The following is a 24,345-nucleotide window of genomic DNA, read 5'->3' as shown; positions in this document are numbered from 1 at the left end:
TGCACTTTCTACTCTAGCCTACTCCTGCAAAGGCGCACACACCTTGGGCCATAAGGAGAGAATCATTGCTTTATATGGGAAGTAATGAGACACCCCCCCTCTCAGGTACATATATGGCCTCCATTACCATCAATCTCAGCACCTCACAGTCTTTAATGTGTTTATCTCTCAATGGTATTATCCTCATTTTGCAAATGGGGGACCTGAGGACAAGTGACTTGTCCAAGGTCACACAGGAAGTCTGTGGTAGAACAGGGACTTGAGCCCAGGTCTCAGCAGTCCTACGCGAGTGCCCTAACCATTGGGACATTCTTCCCTTCCTCTAAAAAGTTTAGTTATATCTGCTATAGGATAAACTCCCAACTACAACTGATTTTGCTTTGGTGGTAGTCTTTGGAGCTAAAAGATTAGATTCATGCACTCAGTCTAGGTTCAGCGGGGTGTAAAACCTTTTGGCCAAATCCAGCTGATAAATGATGAACATCCTATTTATGGGTGATGGGAAAGTTCTAGTTTTAATCTGAAATCAATTGGACCCATTTTGTTCATTTTTTGTTTGGCTAGTGCTTAATACACGCAACGCTGCACATTTCCTCTGGGCAGGACCAAGGCCAAAACGTCTACAAAAGTCACATGATTTAGCCAGTAAAATTTTACCTAACTCCCCCTCCACTGTAGTGGCCTTGCTCCTGCTTACGCTAATCAGAGTTCATGGTACCGTCACAAATTCCCAAAAGTCCACACTTTTTGTCATGAATATGATCTTTAATAAATGGAATAATGCACCGTTTTACAGCAAGCCTTTTAAACCTAAAGAATAGTCGTTAAATGTTCTTATCCCTGCGTTTGTATCAATACAATCTCTTTATTTAGGTTCATATGTAACAAAGCATTTTCTTACAAGTATTCATAGAAAACTCTGTAGTGGCTTAACGATGTCAGCTTTCATAGTGGCATCCACAGATGATTAAAAAAGGAAAAGTAATTAGCTTTTTAGATTTCATACTCACACTGTTCCATAAAACACAACTTATACAGCATAGCGAGGTACTGGGCAGCTTATACAAAAGGAAAATAACTGAAAGTAACTATTTATAAATTCATACATGATATTTCATCTGTAATTTGAGAGAAGAAAACCCACAACAATATCCGTTAGCAAAAGGGTTCTGGTGATACTCCAAAATTATTATTTTAGGCTTTTTTCCCCCAGAAAAGCTCATTCAGAAATTAATGCTCTCTAGGTTATAGTTTTCCTTTCTTTCATAAAGAGAACAGCAGTTTCACATCTCCACACTTCAGTTTCTGCAAAACACCAAACCCTACAAATCAGTATTTGGCCGTTGTCCTTGTATATCGTGGGGAGGGCGGGAGAAGTAACCAACAACAATTGTAAGGTATGATTCCAGCATATATAAAATGTGAATACAGCATATGTTCCTTTAAGGACAAGAAGCAGATGAAAAAATGCATACAAAAATCTTTTAAAATATATATATAGTGTGTGTGTGTGTGTGTGTGTGTGTGTGTGTGTGTGTGTGTGTGTGTGTGTGTGTGTGTGTGTGTGTGTGTGTGTGTGAGAGAGAGAGAGAGAGAGAGAGAGAGAGAGAGAGAGAGAGAGAGATAAAAGCCACAAACCAGGAAAATCAAAGTGACAAATGAACTCAGTATTAACTTGGCCTTACCTGCTTTCCTCACAACCTTAATGTTACTTGATCCCATTAACTATTTCCTTTCCTTTCAGTGGTGACCGAACATGCATGTGGTAGCCTAAGACATATTATGATTAGGCTGCAGACTACATCATCATCAGGTTCTGAACACACAAGATTGAATCAAGTGCTCCAGAAAGAAATCTTGCAAATTACTACTCAGCCTGAAAAATGAGTAAGTCAACTGTGAAAAGTAACTTTTGGAAGCCCCCCGAACTACTAAACCAGGGGTCAGCAACCTTTCAGAAGTGGTGTGCCGAGTCTTCATTTATTCACTCTAATTTAAGGTTTCGCGTGCCAGTAATACATTTAATGTTTTTAGAAGGTCTCTTTCTATAAGTCTATAATATATAACTAAACTATTTATATACAACAAGTAAATAAGGTTTTTAAAATGTTTAAGAAACTTCATTTAAAATTAAATTAAAATGCAGAGCCCCCCGGACCAGTGGCCAGGACCCAGGCAGTGTGAGTGCCACTGAAAATCAGCTTGCGTGCCGCCTTCGGCACATGTGCCATAGGTTGCCTACCCCTGTACTAAACTCTAAAGAAAGGAGCTAGTTTCGATCTTTAACAAACCGGCAAAAGTGTGGAAACGGCCACGACCTTTCATTGTAAATTGTAAAACAGCTAATTAGCCACCCTACAACTCCGCCCCCTTGTCCCCAAACTCATGGATTAATTTACCCAAGAGAATGGAAGAGATTTGAAGGAGCTTTTCCAAACCTAGGCCAATTACTGAATTTGTTGAAACATGGATTATGTATTGAAATTAACTAGAATGGCACCTTTGGAATCACTGTCAACTTCAGATTATTACAGATCAGCAGTTCATTGGGTTCGATTTTATTTTGCAATGATGTAAATTAAACCACTTGAGCTACATAGTAAGATTATTTAAAATGGCATTGGCATGTGCCGTAGAGTAGAACAGTGTTTTAATCTTAATCCTGGAAATGGCTGTGACTACATCAGAGCCCAGACCACTATAAAGGAACCTTACAGTTAATGAGAAACAGGCCCTTTATCTTCCAATGTCCTGCCAGTGCTCCCACTGGTGCAGCTCTGCTGTCATGGCTGGACTAGTGTAGACCTGCTGGTGCAGCTTTAGTTAGAATATTATCTAACTCTGCTCAAAATGCCAGCACCCAGAAGTGGCCTGTGTACATTAGCATTCCCACTATTGGAGCTACACCAGTGGGAACAATGATGAGAAATTATAAAAAGGGGGAAAATCTACTGTAAAGAAGGCCAGGGGGCCTGATCTTGCTTCCACTGAAATCACTGGCAAGACTCCCACTGACTTTAATGGAAATTGAATCAAGTCCTATACAAACTATTTCTTAGACAAAGTTATACCAAATAGAATTCCCATTTTAATTCCCAGGAGAGCCAAAAGTTTGATCCTGCCAGAAGTCATTGGAAGTTTTGTCATTGACTTCAGTGAGAGCAGAAGGAAGCCCAAAATGTGACAGCTGTTTAATTATTATTTTACACCAAAACTAAACTACATTTTAAAAATGAAAAACACAAAACCAAAACAAAACAGATATATTCCTGACTTGAAGCTTTGTATAACTTTTAACCCAAGAAGAGAATTTTTTTCAGTATATTTAAGGCCTTGTGAAAAATTGGATTTATATCGGAACTGCACGCATAACCTTAGCTATAACATCACAAAGGTCTTGTAAAAGAAAATGTCAAATATTACTTTTTAAATATCTTAGATTTATTTCAAAAACTTAATTTTAATGTTCTGAGTGTAACTTAAAAAAAACCCCAACAACCTTTAATTATTCAGCTTCAAAGGCATTTCATATCGACTGTATTCCCCATTTTTTACCTTTCTTCAAAGTACATACAGTCCAGATACAGTCAATGACCAAGTTCTATTCTGAGGGATATTAAGTATTTAGGAGGAATTGTATTAGTTTCATACTTGTAGTCCAATTTCTATTGCAATATGGAGAAGACGCAACTTAAAAATGGCCTGTGAAAAACTACATATTTGATCAGGACATTATATGTGCCTATTTCATACCCAACTCATAGTATTTAAAAATGGAATTAATGCATAACACATATGCATCTAAATACATACACAATATTTCAAATACAAAAATGTATTATGGCTCCATTGCAGTATGTATAGCTTTTGCAGTAAGAAAGGGTTAAAAGTAATGCATATAAAATGTGAACAACTGAGAAATACAAATCTACCTGACTGATGTGCTGCACACCTGAGTGCAAAATCCACAATCTAAACGTAGAGAAAGTGCTGAATGATCTACAGCCCAGTTTTCATAGGCTAATGAGATGTCTATCTGTGGGTGAATGTTTTGTTAGATTTGTTACAAATCAGTTCTGACATCTGGATCAGGACACAGCCTACAGATTTACTCTATACTATAGATAGTTCCTTATTGCTACCACAGAGAAAATGATAAAGGAAAAAACAAGATTAAAACAATTATTTGGTGCATGTACATAGAAACCAACTCCATGGGTGCTCCGGGCCTCAAGAACCCATGGAAAAAAAATAGGGGGTGCTCAGCAGCTACCAGCCACACTGGTTCTGGCCTTGGGGCTGGCCGCTGATCAGCTCTCGGGCTGGCTGGTTGGAGGTGCTAGGGGAGGGAGGGGCAGAGAGGAGGGAGCGGCGGTTGGGGCAGCCTCAGGAGAGGGAGTGGAGAGGAGGGAGCAGCGGGAGCATTACGGGAGGCGTGAAGGTGGGGCCTCGGAGGAGGGTGCAGGCCAAGGGTGGGGCCTCAGGGTGGAGCAGGGGGTGGAGCACCCACCGGGAAAACCAAAAGTCAGTGCCTGTGTGCATGTATAAATCACAGCATAATGTAAAACTTTTCTGTATTGACTTACGTGTATGAATTTTACTCATGACAGATATTCAGGTTGCAATTTCTGTGTTTATAGCCGGCCCATGGTTTACTAACTCTTTTTATATGTACCAACAAAGGTGGGAAGCAGATTTCATTGTGGAGAAGAGGTCAAATCCTGAGAGGTGCTAAGCACCCGTAACTACAGATTTTATAGATCAAAGTCAGGATCTGGAAGCTGTGAATGTAAATCTATATTCAAAAATCAAATAATGTAAAAGATGCATTGTTCTGACACATTTTGGCAGTAAAACGCACTGCATATATACTATTTCCAGAAAGGCTATGCTGTATAGATAATGTTTAAGGGACAAAATAGTTGTGCTGTTTTCATTTTTTATCACATTAGAAAATGACTATCTGAATATATTTCCATGACTGTTACCCTAGTGGAATATGTATATTTTTAATTTCTCTCTCTCAAAAGTACTTTAGCAATATCATTAGAACACATGGAGGGGTCCAGCAAACTGCATGCCCCTGAAATTATGCAGCATATATATTATGTACATAAGATGTATTTGCTGAGTAAGAATATATTACTTATCAAATTTTGTTTGATAATCTCTTCCATACATGTCTATGTTCATGTCTCTTTTAATATATGTATCTTTTCCTGTAGCATTCAGGATTAAAGAGCTTTTCTGGAGTAAGTTGTTGGGTGGGAGGATATTTACTTTCTAAACAACTTCATATCAAACATTTTTCAGTTTATCCCTGCAACCTGCTAACATCCCTTTCACTTTTGTTTCTGCCCCAATAAACTTTGAAAAAATAACAAAACTGTGTTGCCACTAAAACCAGGTAATTTTCTAGATGTGAATGAATGACAGAAAAGACTGGGAAGTGAACTATTATATTAACAAAACATAATACAGACAAAATTTGTCTTTTTTACAATGAAGTATTCCCGGGTTTGGAAAATAATCACAATGCATCCTGGTTTTCTTTTAAATGAAGTATTTCTTTACTTTTAGTTCTGCAATTTAAATACGCCTGGGAATAGCAAGAGTGGGATTATCTTTTAATTATTTAGCCGGTGTGCACATATGCATTTGTGGAGCACTATCTGGAACATTTCCCCTGAATTTCCTCATAATCTACTCATAAATCTCTATTTCTGTTAAAAAGAAAATAAATCTATCACCATATAGGCATGTCTACACATATGGCTGGAATTCCTATTCTCAAAACTAACTGTGTGATGTTGATAAATAACTTCATAGGAGTAGGAAATGTGTGAACAGACAACATATTTGCGTGGACAAGTCCTTTAGATTTAATACGTGTGATTTTCTAAAACCAGTAAGATTTCTGAGTATCCTACACATAGATAGGTCACCTATGTTTGTTGTAACATTTTACTTGAATTCCATATTAGAAGTGAACATATAAAATATTCTACCATTGCTTATTTGACATTGGCACAATCCATTGCTATTTACATTATCAGTCTATTGTCATTTTGATATATTTATATTGTCTGCAATATGCATTTAGAAAAATGGTAATTTAAAAACTTTCATCATTATCCATTGATGGATTTTTTTTAAGAACAAAGAAATAAACTGGACTTTCCAAAACTGATTTACTGTACATTAGTTAACAAATAGGTTTGATTTGTAGAATTCTCTCTCTTGTATTTGACTTGACCTTAAGTATGACTCTCCAAGGTACTTTTGTGAGCTATAATTCAATGTAATTTAATTACAGGAATTGTGTTCTGTGGAAAAGATAAGATTACCTACTGTGAGCAAAACGAAGGCTTTGCTAATTATACATCAGAATTAAGTCATATTTAGTCTCACCTCATCTAATGCTGCAAAATTAGAACATTTTAATATATACCTAACATTTGTTTGGGTTGACCTTTAGAAGTAATAAAATTGCTCCTTTTGATCTAGAATTCATATTGGGATAAAGTGTACATATTTCTACTATGTTACAAATGATATTTATCCATGATAGATTATACAACAGATACTTTCTGACAATTGTGATTTACCCCAAAGGTTTTCAGCAAAAGGTTAGAGAAAGACAGGAGAAATGTGAAAGTTATATTTGCTTTAAGGATGCTTAGGGAAAACTGCAGAATGCCAGAAAGACTTTTCCATCTGATACAGTGATTTTATTAAATCTTTTGATTGCATCAAGCATAAAAAAGTTTGAATTCTTACAAAGGACTGGCCTAAAACAAAAGCTACAAGACTGGTGTAATCAGCCTTGGCAGAAAGCAGTAGTATTTAGAGCAAATAATTTTTCTTTTCCTAGCATGTTTCAACTTAGGCCATGTCTATACATACAGCTGTGCCGCTGCAGCACATCTGGTGAAGACACTCTATGCCAACGGGAGAGAGCTCTCCCATTGGCGTAATAAAACCTCCTCTGCGAGTTGCAGAAGCTATGTCAGCATTAAAAGGTCTCTTGCCAACATACCAATGTGCACATGAGTGCTTATGTCGGTGTAACTTATGTTGCGCGAGGAGGATGGAATATTCACACCCCTGAGCGACATAAATTTTGCTGGCATAAGCTGTAGTATAGACAAACCCTTAGATAAGAGTGTGAGTATGTGATACAGAGGCTCCTTGGCAAAGGGCCCCTGTTCTTTGCAAACATCTCTCACCTCAGACCTGACAAACTCACTGCACCAAACACATCTTACAGGATATTTATCCATAAAGAGTACCATAAAAGGTATCTATAGAAAGCTCATAACTTGTCAAGACTCAATCATTGTGAGATGTACGGATATTTAAGAAATAATGTATTTATACTGAAAGCATGCTTTATGGACGTGGAGTAAAAATTAGTCACCGGAGCAACATGTTTCAATGATGGCTCATTCTAGCAAGAGGGAGTTGTCACCCCTCCCCAGTCAGCTGGCAAGGCAATGCAAGGGTCTATTATCTAACCTGGCCACATCCCAGTACAGTCAATGGAAAACCGTCAAAGACAATTGCCAATCATTGAAACCACTTGGAGGTGAAAAGGAATATTACAGCAGGCAGGATATCACCAGGGCTATGAATAAAGACAAAAGAGCGAAAGGCACTCTGGATCCATTCACTGAGGAAACCACTTAAGGAGCAGGGACATTTAGATCCTGATTCTTGTGACACCCGCCAGCTCAGCAATTGACTGAACCCTGAGGGGAAAGACGACCTTATTATATAAGAAAGATAACCATTGGTAAGTGTAGACCCAGGTTTGCGTTGTCATAAGTTGTTTCTATCACTTTCTCTCACTTCACTAGTTAAATCTTTCTTAAATAACCCTAGTTTTGTTTTAGTATAAGTGCTCACAAGTGCTGCGTGGTTTACAGGTACAGTGATTTAAGATAAAATGGGCAGATCTGGAATTTTTGTGAATAGCTAATGTTAGGGGCTGAATATGGCAGGGGAATAATTCAAAAGGACTCAGGGATTGGGTGCACCACTTATTAACCTGCAAGGTGAAGTTAGGGATGGCATAGCTCAGAGAAGAGTGCTCGAGTGGCTGAAAGACTCATGGTATCAAGGAGCGGACACCCAGCTACCATAAGAAAGACTCCCTCTTGCTGGAGGTAGGGGGTAACCAAGGTGAGACACAGTCCTGGCTGCCCTGAGAACTGTCACAGAGTATTTTACAGATGTTTTTTAAACTAACACTCTGAAATGATGATAAAGGTTACACTTAAGGCAAAGCAAAAAGTCACTAGAAGAGATGTGAGCGATCTTCATTATGCACATGATACCGTGATTGTTGCAAAAAACAAAGTATTGTACTCCAGAAATTCACACAGAGATCCAAAAAGTGTGAAGAATTTCAAGTTAAGGTAAACCCCCAAAGAAACAAAAGCACAGGCAATATTATGACTATCGTGCCAAGAATTCAGATCGGTGTGTAATGCAAGCCAACTGAACAAATGGCAAGGTTTCAATATCTGGGATGTAAGATTGCAACAGATGGCAAGCGGGAGAAAGAACTGAAAATAAAATGGAGAACATTTTTTAGTAACATAAGAGAAGCAACTGGATATTATACATTAGGTTAACAAAGTTGTGCCTAAGCGAAAAGCAGGGGCCTTTATTTGGGTGTAAGGACCCGGGCAGTGCTTAAAGAGCTGGAGGCCAAATTCTGCCCTGATCTACACTCCTGCAACTACACTGGGCCAGAGTCTGATTTCAGTTACACCAGTATAATAGCAGAGTAACTCTGGATTTATACTGGTGTATCTGACAGCAGAATCTGGCCTACAGCATTTAGGAAGCATGATAAGATGCCAGAGAGAGACAGGAATGCAAACAAGGAAGCTTGGGAAACAGAGTCAGATATGAAAGGCCATATATTACATATGGCAGGTAATCATCAGAGACTCAAAGAGAGTTAGAAAGTTATCTTATGGGGAAAGATTGTACCAGAGCAATATCAAGGAAATGAATGGTCTTGAAAGGACAGAAAATCAGATTCAGTGAGCTGAAAAAAGGCAAGTTTGGTGGCAAATCTTGACTGCCAGCATCCTGTCATAGGGATTTGGCATGCTGACGGAATAATTTTTCTACAGTTTTTTAGGTGTTGGGACATGAGCCGTTTTCAAATACAGCTACAAAGCTTTGCTCAGTGCCGCACCACGCTAGATACTTCAATTTTTTAGCTAATTACTTCTTACTAAATTTATTTCAGCAGGGTAAATAATCACTCTTGAGACAAAGGCCTCATGTGGGTGCAATGGCCAGTAAGGAAGTATTTACTTCTTTTTAAATAGACAACAAGTTCTAGTACCCTGGGAAGAAGTTGTGGTCACTCACCTCAAGGGATTAATGGTCACAATACATGAAGTCAATGTATGTAGTGTTACATACATTCTGAGTGTTTTCACCATAAAAAATGGAAATCTCTCCCGCATGGCCATAACTTTAAAAAGTGTATGTTTAAAATTCTAACAGCCAGATGAATTAAGAGGTCTATACAAAACTCTAAGAAAACTAGTTTTCACTTAACTCAGCTGCCGCCAATTAGGATAAACATACTTGCATATGCAATTTGATGGACATGGCTCCAGACCTCAATATTTACCTCTGCGGAGGTATTGAATAGACGCTTAGCTGCTCATCACATGACTCTTTTGTGTCAATCATAAGTCAGGCTTTTTTCTCTTGTAAGTAACAAAATGCAACCTACTTATATTCAAGATCTTAGTAGGACAGTTCATTAGGATTTCTGATAAATACACATTAATAGCAATCAATAAAAAATGTTCATAAATACAAACTGTGAAACTGCAGCAAAAATCAAATGGAAAAATGGCAGACTTACTTTGTTTCCTCACATTTTGTTCAACACTGTCTTGCTTTGAGCTTCCCCTTCCAGTGTCATGTCTCCTATGAAGGAAACTGATTAAGATATGGAAGGTTGAAAAGAAAGGCAGCTGAAATCAGATTTTGTTTGTTCCTTTTAAAAGTCCTTTCAAGGTGGGGAAAATTCATGCATTTCCCATTATAATCTTAGAGCTCAATGGCAGCTGCTTCAAGCTGGCTATGGTGTGCAAAGTTCACTGTCATTAATGACCGACTGCCAAACTGTCAGGAAAAAAATTACCCAATACTCACAAAGAGGGGGAGAATGTGTGGCAGTTTTATAAACACACTTTCCAATAAAGCATACTGTGAACTATAGACTATTGCACATTTCAACATAACACAAGAAAAGTAGGGCGTTCAAAAGATAATACACTCTGTAACATAGAAACATACTAATTAACTTGTGCACAGAAATCAAAACATGGATACAAGACACCACTGCAGTCAAACCTGTCTTATAGTCTGCTTATGTTTTTAGTGACCTTTAGGAACTGGTCCAAACTGATTATCAGCAATACATTTTTTTGTTATTTTTTTTAAAAAAATATTTTGAGACCACATTTTTGATACACATATATATAATTCTGTGGTCAAAAACAGACAGACTTAACTTTAGCGATACTAAATAAAAGTGCAAAAACGTTCAAAAAATGAAACAAAAAATATGGAAGCATAAGCTAAAAAATTTCTGCATAGCTGAAATCTATTTAAAGCGAGTTCTTGGCAGGGGGTGCTGACAGGAGGAGAAAGCAGTTTTTTAAAATGTCTTCTGCGTGTTTGTTTCAAATAATGCAAAAATGTCATTTCGTCGGCTTTTAAAATATTTCACAGGCAGTTCACTCCTGCATCCTTAGACACCATTGTTGTGGCAGCACCTCCGTCTGCAAGGTAAACAGCAGTGTTGGATTTAGAGTGGACTGCCCTCTCACTGCCATTGTTGTTGACCTCGCAGTCCAGTGGCTCGGTGGAGATGACCCATGTTGAAGGGCGCCACCGCTTAAGTGAATATGGAGTTTTCACACGTTTCTTGATCTTTTCTCCTGAGCCCGGTTTGCCATCTTGTGATGGGTCACCTACTGAAAATAAAAGTAGAAAATAAAATGTTACAAGAAGAGCATGCTTGAGAGTTCAAGGTGGTTACATGTACGTGTAGGCTGAAAAAAACAAATCCTGTCAAAACTAGCAATAGTGACAGGAGAGGTGACTAGTATTTATGTACAGTGGGTGCCATTAAAACAAAGGGCCAGATTCTGCTCTCCATTATTATAGTGTAAATCTGTAGTAACTCCAGTGGAGTCACTTCAGTTACCCTACGTATACACTGGTGTAAGAGAGTAGAATCTAGCCCTCAGCATTTACATTAATGTGACTTTTGTAACCATGCTATTTTTCTATACTTGGAATGGGAGACAAAGCACTACTGCAATATTACAGGACAGTAAATGCTGAGTTTTTAAATGGTATCATTACATCATTTACCTTTTAAATTCCATTCTACCTGGCAAATAGGTTCTTACATACGTGATCACAGACAAAACCTAGCTTTTCATTTTGAGGCCAAATGTTCTATTCCAGGGGTCAGTAACCTTTCAGAAGTGGTGTACTGAGTCTTCATCTATTCACTCTAATTTAAGGTTTCGCGTCCCAGTAACATATTTTAATGTTTTTAGAAGGTCTCTTTCTATAAGTCTATAATAGATAACTAAACTATTTTTGTATGTAAAGTAACTAAGGTTTTGTTTAAGAAGCTTAATTTAAAATTAAATTAAAATGCAGAGCCCCCTGGACCGGTGGCCAAGACCTGGGCAGTGTGAGTGCCACTGAAAATCAGCCATAGGTTGCCTACCCCGTTCTATTCTCTGATTTTCCTGAACCAGGACTTGAGTCGAGGATGGTGAAACCTTTAAGACAGCTGCTTGTCACCTTTTCTGTGTTTAAATATCAGCAACTGAGATTTGACTGTAAAAAAAAAAAAAAAAACACCCTACATCTTCTTTATTTAACCTGTAAAAGGATGAGGTAAGAGAAAAGTACTACAATAAAAAACCCCCGCAAACCTAACTTAATTCATTTTACTAAATGAGAACAAACAAACTAGAAAAACATTCCACCAGTGAACATTCAACTGTATTTAATGAGTGCTGTGTTGCTGGTTTGCACTCTTCCTTTCCAAAAAGTATCAGTGTGTTTTACATTGCTAACTTAAACATATGTGTCTCCTCAGTTTCTGCTGGGAAAGCCTCTCCCCGCCCCCCCCCCCTAAATCCAAATAACTTTGCTAATATTATATTCTCTGTCTGCCTAAGCACATTCACAGCCTTCCAATCACAGTTACCTTGGCTCCTTCCAAGAACACAGGGTATTTTGGAAAAAAAAAATGTTCCCAAAGAAAGATAAACAGGCCTTTCCAATAGTCCCTTTGAAACAGAACAGGGAATAACTAATGGAGGCTATAACTAATGGAGAGCTTAGCTGTAACCTTTCATTACTTTTGCCTTGCAGGGAAAAGACAAAAAAGCCCATTGTGGCTTCTTTGCTGTTGAAGCCCAAAGGGCGATTACAGTTATTCTACAGTCTATTAAAATTGTTTATATCTAAAAATATGTTGCTTTATACTACCGTTGATTAATTTCTCCAACACACACACTATTTGATGCAATATTTACTATTACACTGGGATTCACACAAAAGTTTGGAGCAGTCTGTAGTTTTTCTATCTAGTCTGAATCCCCTAATGGGATATACTGATCTTCCAGGTCTCAGCCCTGGTATCTAATGTTAATCATACGTGAGAGCTGCACACCAATATTGGGTACCAAGACATCGGCTCACAGGATTGGAATATTTCAAGAAAAGTAACTTATATAACTGTAATTGTTGTTACTTACCACAATAAAATCAGATGTACTTATTCTGAAAAGCTCGTAATAATATAGTAGAACCAGTCATTTAAAAATAATGGAATATGTAACTAGTTATAATAATATTTTATTTTAACAACCCTGAAATATTGGACAGGAGGCTTAGGGTCTCCAGTATACCCAGGAGAGGAACTGGGACAGCAGTAGCAGCGAAGCTCTGCAAAGAGGAAGAGGTGTAGAAGTGATTGGATTTGGAGAGTGAAAGCAGAATTGATTAGAAAGGGAACCAATTTATTCCAGAGGTGGGGGAGGGCGAAAGAACTGATATTTTCAGGCCAGGGGCTACAAATTTAATTTAATGGGAGGAGTGAAATTACACCAATAGAAATTAAATATGCATGCAATTTGGGGGGGTTGGCTATTTGGACTTTGAGACAATACAGGTATTTTTCATCCAGGCAGATATGTTTAATTCTCAGGTAAGAAAATGTTTGGGAAATTTTTCGAGTCCTGTCAACACTTACACTGCAAGCTACTGCTGTCCAAAGTATTTGTGGCCGATAGATCTAGTGAATTAGGCCTCTGTGCTCTTCTAGTCTGGGTCTGCCCAGGATATGTTGTCATTCTCTGGGTGCCAAGTGTAGTAACCTCTTGCATTGGACATGGATTACTGTTGTTGTTATTGGCGTTTGTTCGGCCATTATCCAGTGGTCGCTCTCTCCTGTCCACTAGACGATCCAAAACACCTTCATCTTGGCCAACTTGCTGCTCCCGTCTCAGTAAGGGTTCATGCTCATCGGGGCTTGAGTTAATATTCAGCCGACTGTCCTCGCCACTGAACTGATTCTGCAGCATTTCCTGGGCCCTGTGTGCCACTGAACTGGTTGTCTGGCCAGACGGCACTGCACCATTGGCATATTGGGTTGTTACACCATGCGAGTTTATGCTTTGGCTCCTCCCGGCCACTCCATTCATGGTAACTGTTACCACATGAGGTTCTGCAGCATTGATAGTGTTCATCTTGGCAACTCCAGTTTCCACTTGCTTCAAGTTTGATTTGTGCTTGCCACCAAATTTCAGTCGTGGCTCCTTTGTTGAATTTTTGGTGTTTAAAGGTAGACTAGTAGGCCTCTTCGGAAGGTTCTGCTGCTTGGGTAGAGGGTAGACCTGAGTAGATGGGACATCTGGAATCAAACATGCTTGACCATTCCCAGCTTGTGTGAAGTCCTGCTGTCCTGTCACCTCTGCTGCAAGTTTGATCAGTGGGTAAAGCAAGCTGGAGCTGGTGCTGCTGAGTGGATCTGGTCCACTGAACTGTTTAAGGGAATGCTCCATTAGATTCTCATCAGAGCTCTCCTTTAGGTTCTTATCTACTTCTTTTGGATCCAGCTTGTTGGTTTCTAAATCCTCCTCTGTTAGCTGCAGACAAACAGGAGTTGGTCCAACAGGCTGCATGACATTTGTAGCATGTAGGTTTGTTTCATCTGAGTAAGGCATCTCAGATATGGTAGTCATGCCAGTGCTAGGAGTGAGGCCAGTTGTGTTGGTGGTAGTTGTGTTGGTGGACAAACTGGTGACACTAGTCTCCGGGCTAGGGATGCGAGCCTGTGCTTGCTGTCGTTCATAGTTAATGGAGTTTCTGTTCTTCTCCCCTGAAGTCAATGGTGTAGTGGACACTGAATGCTCAGAAGAAATGTTCTTCACTATACTGTCAGTGTGGTGGATTGAGTCTTCAATATAAGAGGAAGAAGAGTAATCTGGATACGGCCTGATTTTTGGCACACGCCTGTGATGTGACAGGTTGCTTTAAAAAAAAAAGAAAAGAAAAAAAGTCTGACATTAAAACTTTATATATATATATATATATATATATAAACAAACCGCCTCTCACCATTGAAGATCTCTATTTTTCCCTTCATGTATAATCCAAAGACCAACCACTTAAGGAGTTCTGATAACACACTATAGCTTCCATGAAAAATTCTGGCTGCCATGAAATTGAACTAGTAGGGCAGCAGGTTTTATCATGGATGTTATTTATGTAACAAAGCCTCTTAATTGTTTTTAAAGCCAAAAGTAAGGAATTTTGTCATCCCATTTGATGATTGCCCACTTCACTGCTGAGGCTCCACTCTAAGTGCAGTGAAGAGATCTTGGGGTGAGGGAGATGAAGAGAGCCCTGCAGAGAGGATGGAGGAAATGAAACAGGAAAAATCATGGAGTCGCAAATTATGATAAAAATCCATGATACATAATTTTAAACACAAGTTTAATATGACAAGACACACTGTCCTGGGTATCAAGAGTATCCCCAAACAGGATCTCTAGTAGACACGAAGCATTAATAACAACTCAGCTGACTCTCCTTCCCTTTGGATCATTTACAGTCAGAAAAGGAAAATACATAGTGTCTCTCTCTGCAGATCAGAATAATTAGAAAGTCAATGCTGACCTTGTGGTTCCTTAATTGAAAAATACAGGACTGGGAATCTGAATGATTTCCTGAACTCATGTCTCTCAGCTGGCAGTGAACACACAAAGCTTTTAGCAGAAACATTTTAAACAGAAATGTTATGAATCATTTAGCAAGAGTTCCTGCGCATACTTCATAATCACTTCTTTATCTTGACTATGAAAGTACAAGACTATTTTTCAGGCAGCTATATAACTCAGTCAGAAAGTCTGATCTTCTCTCTCCAAAATACAGTTGTGTACATCATAGGTGTATTGAATTTGTGGGAATTTGGGGACCCAAAGCTACAAGGAATCAGTTAGTTGTGGATTCATACAGTAAGTTAGTGAAAAATCTACACAAAACTAGGCAAAGTCCATATACACACTAGCTCACACATGTTCATATAAATATGCCAGTTCCCAAGAATACTCAGCTACTGTTAACATTCTAATCTCACTCCCAGGGTTATCTGTGTACTGAGGACAGCTGACTAACACCAGACTACTTCACTTCTTACCGCTCATTCTGCATGGCAGTAGACATCGGATTGACTGTTGGGCTGACTGATTTGTTCCTCTCCCAAATCATCATGAGTTCAGCCATCCTCTCTTCAGCACACTGGGCTGTCAGTCGAGCTTCAGCATCTTGGTCCCAACAATCTTCGATTGTCTCTTTAAGGGATCTCACAGCCTGCAAGAGAAACTTTGTGTAAAATTATTCTCCTTTTTATGTTGCGTTTTTAATCTACTTTCTTATGATTTACAGTGATCTGAATAAAGTGAAATACTGACTTTTAGCCATAAGGCTGGTGTACATTTTAATGAGAGAATGAAGGTAAAAATGCACAAATCTGTTCATTTAAAGTTAGTTTACACAAAAGAGTGAGCATTTACATGATGCTATAATCCTAATACCCTTTATAATGTATTACATTAAAAAAAAAAACAAACAAACATGGTCAAGCATTCAAAAGTCAAGAAATGCCAGAATTATGGTTGCCTGTGCAACCTTCCTTCTGGCTCTGTTGCATATGGATTATGATAGTCTTTAATTACATGATCACATACTTTTTTTTTCCAATTGAGGCCCTGCCTCATTCAGTGTACAGAATGCACAGTACTCAAGAATACCATTGTTTTTATCCTCATCATTCAATTGACAGTCCCTGCTTTATTTTGCTGGACACACAATTAATGCAAGAGTACTTATTTCCTCCTGATCTCTTCCAGACTGCTCATCACTCTAGGATCTGAGTACCTCACAAACATTAATGAATGTCTCTTCACTGAGAGAGAAGAAAGTGTTGTTATCCCCATTTTACAGATGGCGAAATGCAGAGAGAGACTTTCCTGAGGCAATTCCATGAGTCAGTGGCAGAGGCACGTGAGACTCTGAACATTCCGCCAGACCATGCTGCCAGGCTCCACACATAGAGGTGTGGAGCATGCACAGCCGCAGTTACAAGTGCTCCACACTTCTACTTCCCCAGGGTCATAAGTGGGGCACAGAGGAAATGAGAACAACGTTAATGGCTACCTGCTAACATTTTGACTTAAGGCTTAAATTTTCAAAAGAGCCTGTGTTTTTTAGGAGCCTAGGACCCATTTTCAAAACTGACCTCAGTATTTCAGAGCCTCTTTTGAAAATGGGATTTAGGTGTTTTTGAAAATTTTAATCTAAATTTCATATTCAGTGTCATGCACAAAAACAGTGGCAGAGATAGACCTGAGCTCTCCTGTGACAGTCAGCTGCTTTAACCACAAGACCATCCTCTTTCTTCCTGTATTTCCCTCGCTGAGCCATTAACACACCTTCCAACTTCTAGAGCAAATGAAGCAGGGAATCTACAGACTGTTTCATTCACTACACCACCCTGATTTTCCCCAGAGCACCATCCAGGGCACCAAATGAGACAGGGCCCTATGGAAAAAATAGAACATGATCATGTAATTAGAGATTGTATCATAATTCAAGTTCAGCCAAAAAAAATTCTGCCAGTAGTAAATTTGCCAAAAAATGCATTATGTGCAACTGTAACTGTCACATATCATGCATCATTGGTGAGATTTGAACCCTGAAACTTTTGCGCAGAACACAAGGCAGTTATTCCCATGGGGTGGGGTGGTAAAGATGGACCCAGCATATGTCCCCAGCGGTCTAAGGAGTGGTCAAGAGGAGCCCAGCCCTCTCTTCCCATTCCTCCCAGGAGGTAGGGAGAGCTCTTTCCCCAACTGGTGCCCCTAGAGTGGGGAAATGGGCCAGTGGGACCATGTCTTGGGTCTGGAGGAGGTGGGGGAAATTACTAGAAAAAGCCTAGACCAGCTCTCTCCCCCACCCCTCCGAGAGATGTTGTCTGTTCCTAGTGCTCCTACTGAAGTGTGTGTATTGCTACTGATGATTATTTTGTAAGCAGCATAGCCCTGCCTTAGATTAGAATGTACATTTTCAGTTATTATTTTGGAATGTTGCCAAAATCTTGGTGACAACACAAGAAAAATGGTAGTCACCTAAATATAGGGGCTACCAGTCCACCCTATAATAATCCTAATAGTTCTATAGTTCAGCAGAATTAGCATTTAAAATGCAAATCTGTAAAATAACACAACTCAACCTGAGCATCAATAGGGTATGTCTGCACTGCAATAACACACCCGTGGCTGGCCCCATGTCAGCTGACTTGGCTTGTGGGGACCAGGGTATGGAGCTATAAAACTGCAATGCAGACATTCGGGCTGGGCCTGGAGGCCAGGTTCTGGGACCCTCCCCCACCCTGAGATCCCAGCGCCCTGCCTCTAGCCTGGACCCAAACAGCTACGCTACAGTTTTATAGCCCCATAGCCCAAGCCCCACAAGCCTAAGTCAGCTGACACGGGCAGACCCAAAGAGTCCAATCAACATTGTGAACTGGACTAGCTACAACTGTGCCAAACTTGGTTCTTCCAAAGCTGTATTTACCAGTAATATAACATCAGTGCTGTAGTGAGAATAGTTGTAACATGGTTTTCTTGAACAACATGGATGAGACTGTGCAACCGTTTCTAGGTAGTTTCACTTTTTCAAAAACGTCAGAATGTCTTGCAATAACATTACTCCAGTAGACTGTGCCCATATCTGAAATCGTTTAAGACATGCTGACACGTGCTAGAGCAGATATGGCCTTAGGTTCCCTATCACCTGCAGAGCGCAGATTGTTACACGTTGACTACCAAAGTGTCTGATGGTTCAAGATGACAAATTTCAGCCATTGAAACAATACAACTAGAAAATCACTTTTATTAAAAGCCAAATATTTAGTCCATTTATTTTTTTTTTACCCACAATTTCTCTCACTTCTTTGACTATTTTTATATTTGTTGTGAAATAAATATGTAACTCATCACACTTTGCATTTTCTACCTTTAACAAACAGCCTAAAGATCACCCCCAATTTACAGAGATTATTTTACCTCAATTACTAAGTAGGGAATAGTGTGCAACAGATATTCTCAGTGCTGTATGGACTCAGTGGAACAGACAAAAGTTGGGAAATTTTTCTCATCTCCTAACCAGAAAACTGCTTTATTTATATTTTTTGAGAATATAAATTTTTCAAATGAATATAAAATTAATAAGCAACATGATATTTCTAAAATGTGGTAATATTTACAAAATGATCAGTGAAAGCTGTAGGCTCTGCAAATGCTGAAGAATATACATCTTGGCAAAAGAAGATATAATTTAAGAAAGTACTCAGCTTTACAATCCTCATGTTGCTTAGCTTCAATAGCAAATACTATGTAATTTTTACTAGCTAAAATTTTGGGGCATTCTTAGTTTATAAAATTTCCAGATATGGAATGTCTTGATATTTCTGCCTTGTTTACGTTGAGGAAATTTGGGCACTTGGCATATAATAATATTAATAATAAATATAATGTACTTTTGCACCTATAATACCTAAAAATCCAGTGGTAATTATAATATTTCTCTTTTAAAACCCCTAGTTTTAATCTGAACTGTTTTATAACAATGAATTCTTTTAAATTGAATTCAGTATTTTAAAAAGTCCAGCCTGGAGCAGCTCTAGAACTTTAAATATTAATGTCAAGTAGAAGAAAAATGGATTCAACATTTGGCTTTGAAAATTGAGAGCATGACTTAGCTGGCTCAAGCAAATGCTTCTTTTTAACTTTCTATCTCACCAGGCTGTTCTCCTTCCAAGCTTCTGGGAATTTTGGTCGTTGCTTCTCCCTAGATACCAGTACTTGCATATCTTCAAAAGTGGGATGGTTTCCAACTTCTGTCTGGAACGCCATCTGGTACTCTGGCACCGACTCCCCTGTTGGGAAAGAAAAACAAACAAACAAACAAAAACCCCGTAATGAAATCATAGCTGTAAAAAAAAGAACAGGAACTTTTACATGGGAGGAGGTGGCATGGAGGTTGCTCTCTGACTTTTTTCCCCTTTCCCTTAAAACAGAAATTTTAAATTAACAAAATATAGTTGAGTTAGTTAAATATGAACAAGTCATTGTTTAGAACTGCCTTGGGAGGCACTCAAAACTTTGCCCAATTGATGGGTGCATTGGCAACTGGCCAGGAATCTGTGGGACACATCTAATTTGTATGAAACAAAACAGATTGTATGTAACATGGGAGGGAGGCACAATCAGACTATACGTCCCAGCATGCAATGTACAGCTGTTCCGCTATAGATGGAATACTACATGCCAGCACCTGTTAAATCCACAGGATGCACCTCAGTAATAAATACAAGGGTGGCTGTGGGCTGCATTCCCATGGGTTCCACTTTACCTGTCCATTTCCCCTTCTACCATATTACAGGCACTGAGTGAGTTTTCAGGGGATACTGGTATCGAAAGAGTGTAGCATGAAATGCTAAAGGAGTAGCTGTGAAGATCCACATTGAATCATCGCAACTTTCCATGCACACTAGAACGGGCTGTTTGAGAGAAACATGGGATGCTACATCAATTCAACAGGCTGCATGTACTGATGGTTAACAGGGCAAATGAACTATACAAGGACATGTGTTTCATCCATGTCCATTGTATTACAACTGAATACACTGTACTAATTCCAATAAAATCCTTAACACTAGATGGCACTGAGATAATGGTGAAAAACAGTTAAGAAAAATCTATTCTGTAACACAAGTGTAATAGATTGTATTTTTAAAATGTTAGAACACAAATTTGGTTTCTGATCCATATTTTTTATTAACTTCATTATTTCAGTCAATTCTTTAGTTACCTGGGAAGAGGTCTGTGCATCTCATGAAGATCTCCCAGTAGATAAGGCCTAGTGCATACATATCTACTTGTTTCAGAGCAGATTCACAGTCCCTCAAGTTCACTGCTCCTTCTAGCACTTCAGGAGCCATATAGCGGATTGTACCAACCTGCAGGAACCAACAGTTGCACTCTTAACTCACAAGGTAAAGCCTACATTTGACTCAGTTTATTACAGATCCTATTTATTATTCTTACCCTACCTTGTGTTTCCTTCTATCATTTAGAAGAAAAAGCAGTTACTTCCATTATGTATATCCTTGGACTCTAGCCTCTTATCACCAGCCTAGTCATAATAAAACCTTTCCTGCGCTATGTTGCTTCTGTTATACTTATCAAATACATGCAAAATAAATGATTATATCCCTTGTATTGTGTCCTCATATTCAAGAGGACACAGTGGAAAGCTTTGATAGAGGAATGATAATTTCACAAATAACTTCACTTTATAGCAGAGTATTGTACGATAACAGGAGAGGACCTACTTGGGAAAATAATTCATCTTCTTCACCTAGGAATGTTGGTAGGGCCTCCCCTTATTTCCTGCAGGTTCAGGGAACGTTGACAACTGTATGCCTACTCGCATGTCTATCTCCACACATATTTACTCTCACTGGGGAATAGGTAGCAAGATCAGACCAATCCTTCTTCGTTACCCATTGGATAGTGTTAGGTTCCACTTATGCTTGCCCTTTAAAAAGTGGTAACTTATTCTCTCTCTGCTTCTTTCTCCAGTTAAGCATTGAGTTCTGAATTTCTAGAAAATTAACATCTAAGCACTAAGCATTATTTATTTATAGTATATTATTATTATTATTATTATTATTGCTGAATTCCAAGGGAATTAGATTAACACAGTTGAACACACATTGAGAAGTGAGACTTCACTGTAAGGGAATTCAAAGTCCACTGAAATGGATTGAAGCATTCTGGGACTTTCACTCTTCTTCACTTAAAGCAGTGCTTCACTATAATTGAGTTTCCTATATTCAGATTCTACTGTATTCATGCTTCTATAAGTTACAGAAAGAAGCAGGTTCTTGCATGGGCCATCACCCCTCAATCTCCACAATCTGACTGTATAATGATGTTCAGGGGATGATGGAAGGGTCTAAATGGCTTGTAGAAAGCTGGAAGTGGGACATGGAGACTTTACTCCAAGCCACTGCTTCAAATCCAGTTCAGGGTTGGTCATGACAAAAGATTATTACCATCTGAAGGTTGTTTGGGGCCTATATGAAATGAACTGGCAATCTCAATACAAGACCTAAAGACTGTGTGTGTATCCACACCACAACAAACCCCATTGCAATTGCACCTATGTTTACAGATCTCAGCAGAGAGACAAAGGATTAAATTGGTATGGAGAGTCAATTACTCTCTGGGACCTAGCAGTGGTCTCTCCAAGTTTGGACCACAGGGCTTTGGTGGGAAAACGTGCACTGCCACTGACCTGTCAGACCTATTCTATTGAATGAGGACTTCCAACTCCAGGGCTGTCTATATGCCCTCTTTCAAAAACACAACATTTGTTTTAAAATGTTTTATTAAAAGGGCAAAAGAATCTCATCGCCCCAATGCTATAACCCACTCTTTTCAATATCTTCCCTTCATAGAAATTGTGCAACCACTGCATTTACCCTATGACTTGAGAAGCAAGTATTTCAAGATTGCTTCCAAATTCATTTTTCTCTTGCTAGATACCATTTACAAATGCTCATCATTGTGTTTTCTTAATTCATGCTCACCTCACTAATAGCTGCATTGTCCTCCTCACCCGGACGTACCAGTCGATTTCCAGTTAATCTCATGGATAATCCAAAATCACTAATTACACATGTTCCATCATTCTTCACCAATACATTACGGCTGTTCAAGTCGCGATGGGAAATTGCAGGTTTATAATGGTCTATTTGGATAGATGGAAGTGTTCATTAGTACTTGAGTAGCTCTTTTGCTTGGCAAAAGAGGAACCAAATTGCGTTTGCTTGTTTTTTATAGAACTTTTTTTTTTTTTTTTTTTTTTTTTTAAGGCCACTAACAATTTTCCCTGCTTACAGCGACCACTGCAACACGCTCTATTAACTACTGAAACACTGACAGGTGTTCATGAGATTTTGCTATTTATATGCAATGCATTATTATATTACATGTGTCTGACGAAGTGGGTATTCACTCACGAAAGCTTATGCTCCAATACTTCTGTTAGTCTATAAGGTGCCACAGGACTCTTTGTCATTATTATATAATTGCAATGCATAGATCTAATAATAGTCAACAAGCTTCTTTTGATTCCAATAGATAGTTCAGCATTTTTTGGCAGTGTAGCTATAGTGTATTTAAGCATGGATCCGCTGTCGCTGATCTAATGGCCAGTCCACATGAGATCACCATATTCATAGAGTCCTCATTTAAAAGAAAGCACCAGCAATTCACTATAATTAGCTTGGTGTCTGTGCAGAAATTGGACAGATGGGGGCACTTATATCAGTATACGTCTCACACTTATTCCAATGCTTGAACGCACTACAGTACTACTGAAATGGATCTCAGTTGCCCCACAGGAGAACCTCAGATTCCTCTTAAATTTACTACTCCAGTTGGACAACTGAACACACATTGGGTAAGTCTACACTGCAATTAGACACCCATGGTTGGCTTGGGCCATCAGACTTGGACTCATGGGCCTTGAACTAAAGAGTTATTTAATTGCAGTGTAGAAGTTTCAGATCAGGCTGGAGCCCAAACTCTGGGACCCTCCCACCTTGCAGGGTTCTAGAGCCTGGGCTCCAGCCAAAGCCTGAACATCTACCTTGCAATTAAACAGTCCCTTAGCCTTAGGCCCACGAGCCCAAGTCAGCTGGCAAGGGCCAGCCAGAGGTTTTTAATTGCAGTATAGATGTTTTTATCAAATTTTTGTAGATTTCACTATAAATTGTATAATATGGCTGAACAAATTAAATGTAAACCTTTCTGGAAAGGTTTATTACAGAGGCTTGGCAATGCTTTTATCATAAAATATTGTGACTATAATCTTAACAAGAATTCTTAAGTTACTACTGCTAGACAGTGGAACAATTTATATCCATTATTTGAATCAAGACTTGTTTACTACAACAGCCAAGACTATAGAGGTGATTTTGTTATGATCTGATGTTCATAGAACCACAGGAGTTTCTTAAACACTGCGAGCTCCTTGCTGACTTTTACAAATCGGTCTATTGCTCTATCTCTATGGTGGTGGAAGGCTTACACAATTATAGCTGCTTACGGAGAGACCTGGATGTACATTTCAGAATGATTAAATTAAAGTTGTGGCTGCAGTTTGACTAGCATACATGAATACCGAGTATGGTAGCACCAGCCTAGTATTTAGATAGCTATTTTCCTTTATCAACAAGGAGTCTGGTGGCACCTTAAAGACTAACAGATTTATTTGGGCATAAGCTTTCGTGAGTAAAAACCTCACTTCTTCGGATGCATCCGAAGAAGTGAGGTTTTTACTCACGAAAGCTTATGCCCAAATAAATCTGTTAGTCTTTAAGGTGCCACCAGACTCCTTGTTGATAAAGGAAAATAGCTATCTAAATACTAGGCTGGTGCTACCATACTCGGTATTCATGTATGCTAGTCAAACTGCAGCCACAACTTTAATTTAATCATTCTGAAATGTACATCCAGGTCTCTCCGTAAGCAGCTATAATTGTGTAAGCCTTCCACCACCATAGAGATAGAGCAATAGACCGATTTGTAAAAGTCAGCAAGGAGCTCGCAGTGTTTAAGAAACTCCTGT

General features: G+C 38.9%; 1 protein-coding gene across 2 annotated transcripts in view; it reads right to left on the bottom strand.

Moving 5' to 3' along the window:
• Positions 1-6,942: 6,942 nt before the first annotated feature.
• Positions 6,943-24,345, bottom strand: part of BMPR2 (bone morphogenetic protein receptor type 2) — a 172,464-nt gene continuing 155,061 nt past the window's right edge. For both annotated transcript variants that reach the window (XM_034786516.1, XM_034786517.1), the window contains 6 exons: positions 22,301-22,461; positions 20,515-20,662; positions 19,443-19,579; positions 15,779-15,951; positions 13,331-14,610; positions 6,943-11,021 (listed from right to left, as the gene is read on the bottom strand). In XM_034786516.1, the coding sequence (XP_034642407.1) occupies positions 10,771-11,021; positions 13,331-14,610; positions 15,779-15,951; positions 19,443-19,579; positions 20,515-20,662; positions 22,301-22,461 (2,150 nt within the window). In that variant the 3' untranslated portion in view covers positions 6,943-10,770. The remainder of the gene's footprint in view (positions 11,022-13,330; positions 14,611-15,778; positions 15,952-19,442; positions 19,580-20,514; positions 20,663-22,300; positions 22,462-24,345) is intronic.

This window comes from Trachemys scripta, chromosome 11 (genome assembly GCF_013100865.1).
Source record: "Trachemys scripta elegans isolate TJP31775 chromosome 11, CAS_Tse_1.0, whole genome shotgun sequence".
In the NCBI taxonomy this organism is placed as follows: domain Eukaryota; kingdom Metazoa; phylum Chordata; order Testudines; family Emydidae; genus Trachemys; species Trachemys scripta.
This window is presented reverse-complemented; position numbering and strand designations above follow the sequence as displayed.